A 15,828-nucleotide genomic window follows, 5' to 3' on the forward strand; every position below is an offset into this window, starting at 1 on the left:
CACGTTCATTAGATGGTCCTCCTGGGTGCAGCCGCCACCCCGTTAGGCTTATTGCTGACCTTGTTTCTCTTGCAGCTGCATCTGATTGGTGAAACCTGAGTCATGGGTTGGACTCTTGGCTACTAGAGAGTTGGAAGACGAGGCAGTTGGCTTCTGCCTTCTTGGGAAGGTGGGGTCCACATCGTGGCTGATTACCAAATACATTTATAGGGAGGGTGATCACAGATGTCGAGTGGCCTCACATAATGAATATTAACCATATGTGTTGACATTTTTAGTACTTCAAATAAAATGGGAAAAGTACTGGATGCTTCCAGATGAGAGCGTTATTAAAAAGGAGATTGGTTATCATCAAAGGAAAATAATCAGAGGAATTTAAAATGCTAGAACTCAGTAGAGTTATATCTAGAGAGTTGTAAGAAGAAAGTATTGAATCAGTTATTCTATTAGGAGCATTTTGTATGAATGAATTTACTCAGTGTTCTCCTAGAACTAAAAGCTAGAGATGGCACAAAGATACTTGGGAGATACTGGGAGGAAGTCCAGAGGCACTAAAAACAAACTTTACCTGATTCACAGCATTCATGGACTCTGGTGGAATTTTTTTGTTTTTTCATCCACTTAACAGGGTAAGGGAAGAACAAAGGTAGCATTTATTTAAGTATGTTCTGTCTGCCTGGTGCTGTATTTTGTGTTTTATATCTGTCACTCTCTTAGTTATAATTGCACATATGTGAAGTAGACAACAATATTCCCATTTGACTTACGAAGATACTGAGGCTTTAAAAGAGCCCATATCTCCCACAGTTGGTAAAGTAAAGCTGGGATTTAAATTTAGTGTATTCTGGCCAAGTATAACTGTTTTTACTGTGTCAGGTTAGCTCCCTCATGTCTTTATGACTGGGTGACTATGTAGAGGCTGCGATTCTTGAATTTATTGTTGGAGAAAGGATTTATAGAGTAACAGGTTATCGAATGTGCAAGTCCTAAACAGTAAGACCCTTCCAATATTATTAAATTATCTCTTTATGATAAATTTTAGAAAAGTAGAGTTATAGTCATAGGAGGGAGAACTCCACCTTTGTACTCTCAAAGAGATACTAACTTTTTAGACTGGTACAGTGTCTGACAAAGGACACACTTAAAGCTGCACGAAGTGTGAACTTCTCTTTTTTCCAGGACTAAGGGCCAGGTTGTCGCTGCTCCCTAAGGTAGTAAGGGCCTGCACTGTACTAGCTGGTTCCCATTGCTTCCCTGATTTCTAACGAGCAGAAGGCGTGTTTGAAAAAGAATTGTTGTCTTTAAATTTCTGTACTGGACACAATCTTATATAATTAAATATGTTAAAATTAGAGACTTTAAGTATACTAATTTCTTTATAAATTCTACTAGAAGTGACATAAAATTGAAAAAAAATGTTTATTAATTTATCTTGAGAGAGAAAGAGAGTATGATCAGGGCAAGGGCAGAGCGGGGGAGAGAGAGAATCTCAGGAAGGCTCTATGCTATCAGCACAGTGCTAGACACGGGGCTCAATCCCACCAACTGTGCTATCAGGACCTGAGCTGAAATCAAGAGCCAGCCACTCAACTGACTGAACCATCTAGGCACCCTTAAAGTGAAATTCTTAAGAAAGAAAGGAACCAAATCAAATTGTTTCTCAAAGTGGATTGGAAATGTGTACACACACACACACACACACACACACACACACACATTGGAGATATATTTTTTTCAAAGCTCTCTTAGGCCTTTCGTCTTTAATACTTCCAAAATTACCAAAGAGCCCTTGAAAAGTCATTGGATTCTTCAATTATAAATTGTACTTTACTGCCAACTTTTGGTCCAGAGGGGGTTTATTTCAACTAGGTTGTAATGGGTTGTAAGGTCTTTAAAGCAAAGGGCAGTGGCAGATGAGGTTGAAGGTTGCATCTTCCAACCGAGTGCCTCTCCAACATGAATGTGCATGTGAATCACCTGGGGATCTTGTTAAAATGCACGTTCTGATTTAGTATGTTTGGATGGTGCCTGAGGTTTTACACTTCTAACAAGTCCTAGGTGATACTTAACGATATTGGTTCTCAGATGACCCCTGCAAGCAAGTTCTATCTTGCCTGTCTTCTTTCCACCCCTCCCAACTCCTTCTCCCCACCCAAGCTTTATGAATTGAACATAAGTAGTTATTTACTATATATGCATATTATAACTGACATTGCCAATAAACATTTCCTCCCTTTTAATATCTCCAGTACATTTTGTTATATAATGTTTTCAGACATAGGCTTAACCTGTCCTTCGCAGCCCTGAAAGATCTGAGGTCATGAAAGAATAAACTCAGACTCTCAAGGGGCATCAAGAAGTTTCTAATTCAGGAATCTTTTGTGAAATTACACCATCAGCCTTGCCTTTTCCTTGATTATTGCTACATGTCAGCTTTACCTCACCATCTTTTATGTTTAGAACCAAGATGGATGTCAACAGATCATGTAGCCTATTTTTGATGTCTTGACAGAGAACTTTTCATTTAAGGTGATTTGATGGTTATAAGCAATATCTTCCAGGAGTTCTATTAGAAGGATCTTTTCTGCTTCATTGTTTGTATATATGTGTGGCTCTGGTTTTGCCCTTTTAAGATTTTCCACACACTTTTATGTCTTTGTTTACTTCAGTTCTACTTCTATTCCTATTATACAACTTATCAATTACAATTAAAATTTAGTGCTGCTTTGAGTAACTTAAGTCACACTTCAGTTTATCTGTTGGCAAGAACCCAGGAAAACTCAGCTACTGTTTCATTTTACTTTGATGATGTGAGAACAAACAGTTCTCTAGTTTAGAAGGAGAAAGAGTGAGGGGCCTGGGTAGCTTAGTCAGTTAAGGGCCCGACTCTTGGTTTTGGCTCAGGTCATGATCTCATGGTTTGTGGTTTTGAGCCTGCCATCGGACTCTGTGCTGACAGTGTGAAGCTTGCTTGGGATTTCTCTCTCTCTCTTCTCTCTCTCTCTCTCTCTCTCTCACCCTCTGCCCCTCCCTGGCTTTCTCTCTCTCTCAAAAAATAAATAAAAATAGGGGCGCCTGGGTGGCTCAGTCGGTTAAGTGTTCGACTTCGGCTCAGGCCATGATCTCACGGTCCGTGAGTTCGAGCCCCGTGTCGGGCTCTGTGCTTGACCGCTCAGAGCCTGGAGCCTGTTTCAGATTCTGTGTCTCCCTCTTTCTGACCCTCCCCCATTCATGCTCTGTCTCTCTCTGTCTCAAAAATAAATAAACGTTAAAAAAAAATTTTTTTAATTAAAAATAAATAAATAAATAAATAAAAATAAAGATAAGAAAAGAAGATGGAAGAGATGATTCCTCCTCAAATTATCCTTGAGAATAATCACCAAGACTTTAATAAAATATTATCTTTTGTATGAGTCAAACAGTGGTTATTATCCATGTTAAGTAATTTTTAATTTAAAATTGACAGTGCACAGCTACTAATAATCATAGTCTTCTAAATGTTATTAAAGTTTTTTTTATAATTTAAAGGAAGTAATTTTGAATTTAGCAACCTTTAATTTTATAATTCTCACAGAATACATACAAATGTAGGCAGTTATAAATGATTCTCTTAATCAGATTCCTTTTAAACATTTCACAGAGTATATTGTTATTTCATAACGTAATTGACTCCCAAATTTTTTTTATATATCTTTTCTTTTAAGAATATTGGGCCATAGGGGCACCTGGGTGGCTCAGTCATTTGAGCATCTGACTTGATTTCGGCTCAGGTCATGATCTCAGGGTCATGGGATCGAGTCCCGCGTACGGCTCTGTGCTGAACGTGGAACATGCTTAAGTTTCTTTTTCTCTCTTCCTCTCTCTCTCCCCACCCCTACTGCAGCCCCTCTGTCCGGCTTACATGCTCGCTCGCTCTCTCTAAAATAAAAAAAATTAAAAATAATAAAAATAATAATATTGGGCCATAAACCTGTGTTCCAAAAGATACTTTTCTATTATAATACTAGGGAGGGGAGTCAGATACATGAAATATATTTCTATATTGTTTAACAGATACAGGTTTCATAGTCCCATGTACAAAATGGAATTCTTTAGTAATCAAATAATGACATTTGTTTCTGACTTTCATTACTTTTTGTGTTCACTCTGAACCCACCTTTTCACAGATGGCAAAAAAATAAATTTTAAAAGATAGCCCAATCCAGTGAGTTTTTGGGAATTCAAGGTTTACTTCATAGTCCAGTTTACAAATACCATCTAGGCTTGTTTTTTTTTTTTTTTTTTTTTACTTCCTTACCTTTCCTGGCCCTGAGGGACCACAGATAATATCGAAGAGGGGAAGGGCTCTACATATATGATTGTCAGGAGTTGGCAATGAGATAGGAGCCTCATCTGAATCTCCAGCTGATAAATCTATTATTGGCATAGATGATAAGGGACATCACTTTTCTTATGTTAATGTTAATTCTTAGGAGTGTCATGTTAGATGGGGGTAGTCACCCACTTGGACCCAGTGTAGCTTCCTGGTATGAATGATTTTTATTACTCCTCATCTCATTTCTGGCTTTATAAAGTCTGTTGTGGTTAAAAACTCAAGGATGTGTACATCTGGCCTGGGAGATTTCTTGGGAGAGCCACTGCTTTTCCTCTTTACCTACCTTCTGAGTCTTCTACTTGGACACGTGGGGAACTTCTGATTGCCCTCCATATGTAGTTGTGACCCTTCTCTAAAAATGGGAGATTGTGGGGGTAGGGAAGTGAATATCCAACACAGTTCTCACTTTTCCTCATTCCCCCTTTCTTCGCCTTTCCCCTGTGTTCCTCCTCTTCCCCTTTCTTGAGGTATATGAAGCAAAACAGAACAGTGCATTTCATTCTGTTCTTACAACTATCATGTGCTCCATTTGGTCTGGTGAAGTTCACTTCTATCAGTATGGAAGATAGAGATGGAAGGAAGTAAACCTATAATTGCAAATGTCCTCCGTATTCTCCCCTTTTCAAATCTCATCTCTTACACTTAAATCATGTCTTTTAAACAGTATAATCAAAAAAGCATATCTTCTTCCTTTCTTCGTATTTGGTGTAGAAAATTTTGTAGTCACCTGCCACAGAACAATATATCACATATCATTCTGCTACATATCAGTGTATACAAAGATATCAGCATGATCCCGTGTTCACATACTTAGCTATAGAATCTATGACTCCCAGATCAGTCACTTACCAGCCATATAACTTTGGGGAAGTTATCGGCTTCTCTAAGCTTCATTTTACACGTGTAAAATGGGGATTGTAATAGCAGTTACTTCATGGTGGTGTTGGAACTTGGAATAATCAATTCCTGGTATTTTATAAGTGATGCATAGAGGATTTAGAAATTTTCTGTCCTAGAGACAAAACAGTGAAGAAAGAAAGGGTATAGGTATTCAGGAAAAGTTATTCATCAGCTTCTTTAAATAGTTCTATCCTAGCAGTCCTGGCAACCTGGGTTCTGCAGTTAGTCCTAACATTTCAGAGGTTGAGGTTCTTTACAATTCAAGAATCCCCTGAGCAACTAGCAGAAGATTGCTAATTTCCTCAGTTTCAAATGTTGAATAATGATTCAGTAATTTTTGCGATTAAGATTTATTAAGCAGTCCCATGATGTTTCTTGCAGAGGTGAGTAAGAAATACAACATATACTGTAGAGTGGACACTGGACAGTTCCTCATGAGTTTTGTCTCTCGTCTAGAGAATAAAACAAGAATATAAGTGAACACACGGTGGGTAGAATTGGCATACTCTTTCCCCTACAGTCCTAGAGTGAAAATTAATTTTCACAGTTATGTGACAAATCTAATAAATTCTATTTTTTTTCTATTTCGTTAGAATATCATCAATTTTACTTATAGCTTAAGAAATTAAGACTCCTAAACTAGATATTTCCTTTGGGAATTAAACTACTAAAGACAATGAAGACTTTAAAAACTAACAACTACTTTTGGGGAAAAAACCTTTTTTTTCCAGTTGTGTTCATTGTTATTTTAAAGGCACATTGTATAGTGAATTCCTCAGTTTCTCCTTATCTACCTGATGAATTTAAATGTCCATAAAGATGAATATTAATGGTTGCTGTACTTCCCATGTTAGACATGTATTGGTCGATTTTGCTTCAAAGGAACTTACTTCTTTGTAGTATTAAGTTACACTAATTTCCTACCTCCCTGCCTTTTATTTTCCTCTGGAGAAAACCCTTCCAGGGCATGACCTAATGAATTCTGGTTCAGATTTCCAAATGAATTTGAACCAAAGTGATTCTATAATTTGGTGGAGCGAACCTTCATTAAATACCCTAGCAAGGAAATTTTTACTGTTTCATACCAGACTAAAGTACATTTCTTGACATATTGAAATTGAACTTCAACATTTATGAGAATATAAATTGCAACAGCACATTGTAACTGTCATGAGTCCAGTAGAGCCTTAGGTCAAGGGTTTTTACTTTCTCTGTAACCCCATTAAAAATAGCAATGTTTCTAATTATTTTTCCTTTAAAAATTAGAAAAATATGTCCTGGTCTCCAGAGAGATGTTATCTTCAGTTATTCATATAATTTATATGGTTGCATGGGGTATGTCTTTATAGTTTTTATTTGCACTTGACCAAAGTGCAAATTCAATTTTATAGGCTAATTGAGCCTTCTCTTTTAAAATCTGAATGTGATTTTCTAATTGAGAGCATTAATTTTTGTTTCTGCTCTTTATTCCTGACCTCTTTGCCATCTTCTCACCCCAAAAGCTTCCCCACCCCCAGTCCCACCAGTCTGGGTATTTCTTTATTTTGTATTCAGTATAATTAACATACAGTGTTAATTACCTTCAAGTGTAGGATACAATGATTAAACATTTCTATATATTACTCAGTGTCCTTCAGGGTAAGTGTGCTCTTAATCCCCTTATCTATTTCACCCATCCCCCACCCAGCTTCCCTCTGGCAACCACCAGTTTGTTGTTCTCTGTATTTGAGTCTGTGGTGGTGGGGGCCTGGGTGGCTCAGTTGTTTAAGTGTCCCCCTCTCTTGGTTTCGGCTCAGGTCATGATCTCATGTTTCGTGAGTTTGAGCTCCATATCCAGTTCTCCGCTGACAGTGTGGAATATGCTTGGGATTCTGTCTCTCCTTCTCTCTCTGCCCCTCCCCCTGCTCGTACTCTTTCTCTCTCTCTCTCTCTCTCTCTCTCTCAACGTAAATAAATAAACATTTTTAAAAAATGGTCTGTGAGGGGTTGTTTTGCCTTTTTTCTTTGTTTCTAAATTCCATGTATGAGTGAAATCATATGGTATTTATATTTCTCTCTCTGACTTATTTCATTTGGCATTATACCCTCTAAGTCCATCCATGTTATTGCAAATGGCAAGATCTCATTGTTTTTTTATAGCTGAGTAATATTCCATCGTACTCCGTCAGAAGCTTTTGAACAATTTCAAAAGAGACTACTCTAGTTTTACTTCAGACCCCAAGCCATTGATTACTACTGTTTACATTGTAGGTGTGCTATATGCATCATCTGACGATGAATTTGACATTTGTCTATAGCATCTCTATACTCTTCAAATACAGTCACTGGATTACCACATACCAGCAAGAGCTTGTAGCTCTTATTACTTACCATCTTTGAAGGTTTTCTGAAGCACCGTTGCATGATTGAAAAACATGCTACGTTGATGGCTAATTGGCCGAGCTTCCTCAGGACTCTGACACTTGATTTCTCCTCATAACCCGTTGGCTGAGTCTAGGGGTCTGTTTTGAATTGCAAGAATAGACAATGCATAAACTTATCAGTAACATTCAGTGTATCTTATTGTATAAGGCAACCGCACCACTCCTGGTATTCAGTGTTAGTCAGGATGAACTGGCTATTTGAAGGATGTGGGAACTACAGAACTCTCTATAGGCTGGAGAACATAGCTTGAATCAGCAGGAGACAAGGTAGCCCCAGAAATGTGAAGAAGTAGGACATGCGACAGCGACTGTTTACAGAGGGGGTCTGACCAAGAGATAGCTTATTGCTTCCACGATTGTCAGTGAATTCTAGCCATTCTTTCATCTTCTCTCATTCAGAAATGAAAGTCCCAAGCAAGAACATGCAGTTAGCTGAGACTATGTCATGTGCCCACCCTGGTACAGAGAGGCAGCAGAGGAAGAATCTGAACTTTTTTTTTTTTTTTTCTCCTGTAGGCTACACACAATGGATGGTTCCCCTCCTAAACTGGAAACAAAATGTATTTCTGGATAGATACAGACATTTTATTTTAAAAACTTAAGATTTTTCTGGGATATCATGTTGAAAATGGAGACTCCCAACCCTATAACATTATCTGTGTTAGATTAGAAAAGAAGAATAACACTTCTAATCCCTAATATGTAAATTTAAACTAATAATGCCTACTGAGTACATTATGTTGAAATACTATTTATAATGCCTTAAACACAATAAGTACATTGCCTACATTCAATTTAATGTATTGAATTGCTAAAGCAATTTTTTTTGCTAAAGCAACTTAAGGTTTGATTGGTATGATTGTAATATTTTAAAAAATTAATATTGGTATGATTGTAATATTGTAAAAAGTTAATATTTTAAAAAGGTAATGATTCTGTTCACCTCTCTGCAATTTTAAAATAAATGATATAGTTTGATTTTTTTTTTTTTTTTAATCTTTAACAGGCAGGCTAGCCTCAACGAAGCAGCCGAGAAGTACTATGATCTGGCGGCCAGACTGAGACCTAATGTAAGTACTTCGCTAATGAGAAACGTTACTCAAAGGGATAGATTCACAGCATGTGATAGCTTTAGATAAAGAAGTCTCCTGATGCTGGGCTTTTTCCTCTCTGGTCCCTTATTCCGAATACCCACTAAATGGCTAATTCAACAATCAAATCTGCGGGTCTCAAGCCTCTTTCTTTTTGCAGAGGTACAAATTGCTGTTTTCTATCTTGTATAAACCACCATACAGTTTTATCATTTGAATACACGTCTTAGTGTTATTAAATACTTGGCATCTGATTGGCTTTAAAATTAGTTCCTTGAAAGTATTTTTGCTGTGGCGTTTAATACCTAAGGACTTCCTAACATCAGAAGCTTTTTTTGATCTTTACATACACTCAAACCTTGAGTCATGCCTATTTCCTATTCCACGGTCCTCATTTCTAATAACTGTGCTTGTCAACTTTATCAAGTATGTTTTTATTAGAATTTTTCCCTGAGTAGTCACACTTCCATAAAGTGGGATGGATATAAATTAGATCATTACTATTGAAATAGAGTAACCATCTATGAGAAAATCACTGGTTTTATATCTGTCTTCTAAGCCTTTTTTTATTCGCCGCACATCACTGACCTCCGGCGTGTTGCTTTTATTCTCATACACCCTGCTCTGCATCACCCTCCAACATTAAACCTTCTCCCCTTAGTCTCCAGATCTAGACTGTCTATTGAGAAATTAATTTTGAAACAGTAATGAAAATGCATGTGTGATGTGACTACAAATAATGGGATAAGTCTCATTTTTATACAGTAACTCATCCGTTGGGCAAACGACTATAGAGTGCCTGCTTTGTGATAGGATACAGAGATTTGATTTCATTCCCTAAAAGACTACATAATGTAGCAGAGAAGACGGAACATAATCAACTAGTTGAAACACAGTGTGGCAATTCCTAAGCAGAGGTATATACAGTCCTGTGGGAGCACAAAAGAGGAGGATTAATGTTCCCTGAACGCTACCCACAGGGGGAGTAGCTTTTTTTTTTTAAGCAGATATAACCACATGCAATCTTAGCCCTCAATGTCCGTGCCCCCAGTTTCATTAATTATGAGGTACTTCAAGAATCAGTGAACTGTTTGCAACAGAAGAAAATAATTCAATAGTTGTAATGGTAAGAACAATAATAGCTGAAATTTATTAAACACTGATTATGTGTCAGGCATCATGTTAAGTACTTCACTGATTTCTCACAACAACCCACAGGTACTTCTGTGGTCCCCGTTCTGCTGAATCTTGGAGAAATTAGTAGCTCACTCAGTATCATAACTGGAGAGTGGGATCCCATGATAACCCAGGCCTCTCTGTGCCTAAGAGAATGCTTGCTGGAAAAAATGCAGTTATATCTTAGGAAATGCAAACCAAAAGTCTAGGAAACGAAAAAAAAAAATGATTCCCTCATTTATGTATTTGGTAAATATTTACTGAGTACCTGTTAGTGCCAAGCACTATTCCAGGCACTGAATACACAGCAATGCATAAAACTGACCTGAGTTCCTGTCTGTTAGGAGCTTACAATTTAGTCTGAGGAGATGAAGCAGAAAAACAAGTAAAGTATATATGGCATCAGACAGTGATTAAGTGCTTTAGGAAAAAACGGAGCAAGAAAAGGGGAGTTTGGAGGTACAGGGAGAGATAGGCAGGGGGCATAGCTTTGTGAATGCCTGAGATGGGCCTCTTTTTATAGCATTATTTTTTTTTTAATTTTTTTATTGTGTATTTATTTTTGAGACATAGAGTGTGAGCATAGAAGGGGCAGAGAAAGAGAGGGAGACACAGAATCCAAAGGTGGCTCCAGGCTCTGAGCTGTCAGCACAGAGCGCTCCGCAGGGCTCAAACTCCTGGAACCTTGAAATCATGACTGAGCCGAAGTCGGCTGCTTAGCCAACTGAGTCACCCAGGTGCCCCTGTATAGCATTTCTAAGGGTTGAATATGAAATCTTTAATTATTATAACTTCAACTGAAGATGAGAATCAAGGGTGTTTTTTTTTTCTTACCTTTTTTTTTGTTCTCTTCACAGTGGTTAATATAAGGCCCACAATATACATAAAAATGGTGATGTTAAGTTCAACTTTTACTCACTGAGTATCAGTCACTTGAGTATCACTTTTATTTTTGCTAAGTAGTTGATCAGATGGTCTTCTTCAGCACATTATAATGGATTAATGAGAAAAGAGCTATCTGAGCTATTTGACCTGACCTAAAAAAATGAAAAAGATGCTGAGGCATTCCAGATTTAAGCCAGACTCATGAGCTTGTTTATTTTAAATGGCCAGCCAAATCATAAAATCAATATTTAATCTCCCAACGTAAAGCCATTTTTTTCTGAAACCCCAAAAAGTTTCTTCATAAACATGCCTCGGAAAAAAATGCATTTATTCAAATTCTACTTCCTTTATCTGGTAGCAATAAATTAAGTATTTTATGGATTCGGATAGAGTAGGAAGTTCAAATTTAACAATAAGTAAATGATGTTACAGTTGTGGGTCAACAGATGTGGTCTTTCCCTAATCTGTTTTATGAATTGTGTTTTGGTTTTCTGTATGTAATCTAGGTAAGTAAGTTGCCACCATGGCAAGACTGATTAAAAAATAAAGACATTGGCAGTAATATATGTTTGTGTTCTGAACCAAGGAGACCTATTTAAAACAATAGTCCATATAGTGATTTATTAGTGGTTAGCATCTGATCCAAATTAAAGCATCCATCGAACATTTATCTTGATCATAGCTGTTATTCTCTTTGTCCTGAAAACATTCTATGTTATTTCTGTGCTTTAACTTAATAAATTTCAGTTCCCTGCTTGGAAGAGGACACAGTAAACAGACCTCCATTCCCCTTCTCTCTAAGTAGTTTCACTGTCTTTTCTATTTTTCTTGTCTACACAGTAATCTAATCTTATTTTTCAAAGGGCATTTTCTTCTGTTGTTAGAACATCCAACTATAACAATCAGTAGCTGTATGTGGGGGACCGTTGGCAATGCTCATGTCAGATCATGATTGTACACAGTAAAATATGTGGCTGCAACCTTGTGTCCTGCCACTTACTATCACCATATTAACAATATTGTTATTTGTGGCATGTATTTCTCTCTTAATAAAACACTATTCCATTTTTTCAGTATGTCCCACGATGAATTTCTTTATTCCTTTCTATTCTACAAAAGCCATATGTTTTTTCATGCAATTTGCTTTAAAACTGTCAACTGACTTCTTGGGATATTTTATGTACAAAGAATTCCAGTGAACAAATGCTAAACTAATGAAAGTCTAAATTAGTGGGCACACATAATTTTAAGGGTTAGATTATGATATTGTCTCTTTACAGGGGTATTCAGTATATTGTCATTTACTGAAGTATACAGTTACATTTTATTACCAAAATGGGACCATTAAATTTTTTAATTCTATTTATTTGATTTTTGGGGGAGGTAGGAGGGAATACTCTAGTCTTAAATGTCATACTACATTAAAGCATTTTTATAATGGGAAAACTCTTTACCAAAATTGCCATTTTAAGTTTTTCCACTCTTAGTTTTTCATTTGTGTAAATAAAACTGATCTCTCTGTCGAGGTTACTTTAAAAAGACAACACTCTTTATCTTCTCTCACTTATGCACATTAAAAAATGCTGACTCTTGAGGACTAGAGGGAACATTTAAATGAAATAGTTTTGTTCCTCCTGTGGGAATTAAGCCAAATTCTGCATTAACTTATGGATTTTTAATTTTTTTTCTAATGTGAAGAATGGGGAATTTGCATAATACAAAGTCACCTACTTGTACTTGGCTTTTAGCAAACTCTAGAAGCTAGAAAGAGGTAACTGTTAATGATCCTGTCTAAAAATCTTTCATTTTTCTGGATGTAATTGTTTGCCATCTGAATTAATTTAATTTATTTATTTTTATCAAGTGCCAGATTTGTGAAAGACTCTATGCCAAGTGCAGTGGGATTTCAGTTATGAAAAATTAACCCTGACCTGGAGAAATGTACTATCTCATGTGAGGAGGCAATGGAGGAGAGAATACTTAGATTCATATCCCCACAATTCAGGGCAGTAAATAATGCTGCATAATACGTACTTTGTGAATGCTGTAAGGTAGTGCTAGAAAAGTATTCAGGAGAGAGAAATCACTTTCAGCTGAACCCTGGAAGGCACTGAGTCCGAGTAGGAAACTTAGATAATCATGAAATGATAGGATGTTTATAGGCAAAGATTTTAGAAGGAGGAGGAGAAAAGAGAATTCTGGCAGGTAGGGACATATACAGGAATAAGGACATGGAGCTGAGAAAATGAATGAAGCACAAGGAATAGTAAGCAGATATAGTTTATATATTGGCCAGGGTTGGGGGCAGAGAGGAAGAATAGGGGAAGATAGAACTGGAAATGAAAATAAAACCAGATGAAAGGCATTGAATGCCATACCAAGAATTAGGAGTTTGTATTCCAGAAGTATGTTGAACAGGATGACATAATGAAAGTGATAAGTTAGGATGGCCATTTATATGATGTAATGAAGAATGTGGGTTGCATTTGGAAAAGTAGAGTTGAAAGATGCCACCTTGGGCAAACCAATAAAAAAAAGTCATTGTAATAGTTTAAGCAGAAGGTATAATCCAAAAGTACAGAAACATAGTGGAATGGAAAAGAATATGCAGGGGAAATAAGTAGATTATTTGATGGGATGTGAGTAGGAAAATTAGTTGGCCCAGTGAGTGTTCCAAAATTTCGAATATAGGTAACTTGGAAGAAGGAAAAAGAAATACCCTGAACAGAACTGCGGCAGTTGGAGGAGTATGTTTATTTCAAGACAAAAAGGTTAAGTTTGGACCCAGCAGATTCTGAGTAAGAAGTAGGATATTATATTTGTCCATGGGACATTCCTATCAAGTAGGCAGTTGGAGGAAAGGCCCCAGTTAGGATTAGAGATGTGGGAGTTGTTTGCAGAAAGGAGATAGTGCCACAGCAGTAGTTAAGATCACTGAGGGAAAGCTGTACAAAGGTAGAGAAGAGAGACAATTTCAAATCCCTGGGAATGTCTACATTTGGAATGCAGGATAAGGAAGACATGAGACAGTGACAGAACATAGAAATCAGTATTAATGAGCAATTTTCAGTGCTGCTAAAGGTAAAGGAAAACAGAGACTAAGAATGTCCACTGATAATCAGAGAATAAGATGCCATTGGCCACCTGGTACAGTTTTGTGACGGTGATGTGGGCAGAAGTTTGTAATGTGTTAAGGAAATGGAGAATTGGAAACAGAGAGTGTAAAATTATTCTGTAAGTTTGCAGGTAAATCAAAGAGACAGGGAAATACCAAAAATTGTCAAGTATATATTTATTAAATATTAAAGGCAGGTGTTGAGATGTGTGTGTGTTTAAATATTAGAGATTAAAAATGTGTCCAAGTACAGGATAGAGAAAAGGAAATACCAAAGATCCTCAAAGATCATTTTCTCCCCAGGGACTAAAGAACAGAAAGTAGACTGAAGATATAAAAGGGGGAAAAAATTAGAAAAAGAGGAAGCATAAGCTTAGGTGGTAAATTACTTATATCAGTTATTTGCTTGTCTGCTGATCCTGTGGAAAGAGAATTTGAGGTCAAAGACCTGTGGATGGCTGGTGTGCTGAGATGCACAGTAGGTAGTAATTGATATAGGTCTGACATATCTATATGTGATAAATGCCAACAGAATAATAGTTTTGTAAGATATGTCATTAAGCCACTTATTTTGTGATAATTTTAAATAAAGTTCTCAAATAACTGGGAGATTACTTCTCATTTTGATTCAACCTCTCCAACTTTTATGCTAGATGTTGTATTCATTCTTTATCTAACATGTATAATATTTTATAAATGTTCTATCATGTGCAGTTATTATATATGAATTAAAGGGGAATCTGTTCCAAGGATCAGATTATCCAGTAGAAAATTACATACGTACATTATACTTTTCCTAGGCATCTAGAACATAAATTATTTCAAAGCATTATTATAAAATCAAAGCCAATGTTATCCATTTGGGCTCTTTAGCAATGATTATATGTCAAGAGATAAAATGAGAAATATGAAACTCAAATAAATGAGCTTCCTACATAAGAGAGTTGCAGTTGTGTTATAAGATGGCCAACATATTCTACAATGTATTACTTTCAATTTGGACTACCCTTTTTATGGTAAACGTGGTGGGGCAGGAGGGGAGGGTAAGAGGAGATGGCTATTCAGTAAAAATAACCACTAAGGCTGGGATTGGGGGGGGCAGGTGAAGAATTAATTGTTTGGACTGTACTGATGGAAGAGATAGAAAACATTTTGAGTTACAGTTGTTTATTGATGGAAAAGATATTCTTCCACCCTAATTAGAACAAAAGACCATGAAATTAAGTTAAACAGGACAGATTCAGATTTGACCATATAAGGGATTTTGGGGGGAGGAAAGTACTGAGATTGTCATTTTGTTGGGGGGAAAAGGGGTGGGGGTTTTAATAATAATTTGTGAAGCAGTTAAACCACATTTCTGCTTGTAAATGGAGGAAGAACCATATGGCCTCTTCCAAAAGTTTCCACAAGCTTCTGTGATGTGGTAAAATTATATACCATGTGTCTCTTGACTTCCAGACATTAATAATATGTGGATCCCAGAATCACCAGATTGACTTCATGAGTAAAATGTGTTTTTATATTGCACATATATTTCCCACTCTCACTAGTTATTTCAGCTTCAACTGCATCTCTATATTTATAGTTAGAAAATGGAATGAGGTAAGTTAACAAATCCAAAATAAACTGGTTTCAATCAAGAGAGAAATTGCCATTAGTTTCCCCCCACATTTTACCTGGTTTTATTAAATGGGCCCAGAGATATCACCGAAATGAGACTGTTGTTTATTCACAGGTACGCAATTAAGTCAACAAACACTTACTCTGCTTCAGTTCATAAACAGGCTTCATCACATTGATATGTATATTTATGCACACATTGGGAGAAAAAAGATATCTAAATCTTGTCTAATTTCAGCAAGA

The 15,828-nt window shown here is 36.7% G+C and overlaps 1 protein-coding gene across 1 annotated transcript in view; it reads left to right on the forward strand.

The window, feature by feature from the left end:
• The window catches only part of TMTC2 (transmembrane O-mannosyltransferase targeting cadherins 2), a 412,397-nt gene that overhangs the window by 348,066 nt on the left and 48,503 nt on the right, over nt 1–15,828 (forward strand). Inside the window, exon 11 of the mRNA XM_078449640.2 lies at nt 8,705–8,768. Coding sequence (XP_078305766.2) covers nt 8,705–8,768 — 64 coding nt within the window. The remainder of the gene's footprint in view (nt 1–8,704; nt 8,769–15,828) is intronic.

This window comes from Panthera onca, chromosome B4, assembly GCF_046562875.1.
Source record: "Panthera onca isolate mPanOnc1 chromosome B4, mPanOnc1 haplotype 2, whole genome shotgun sequence".
NCBI lineage: Eukaryota > Metazoa > Chordata > Mammalia > Carnivora > Felidae > Panthera > Panthera onca.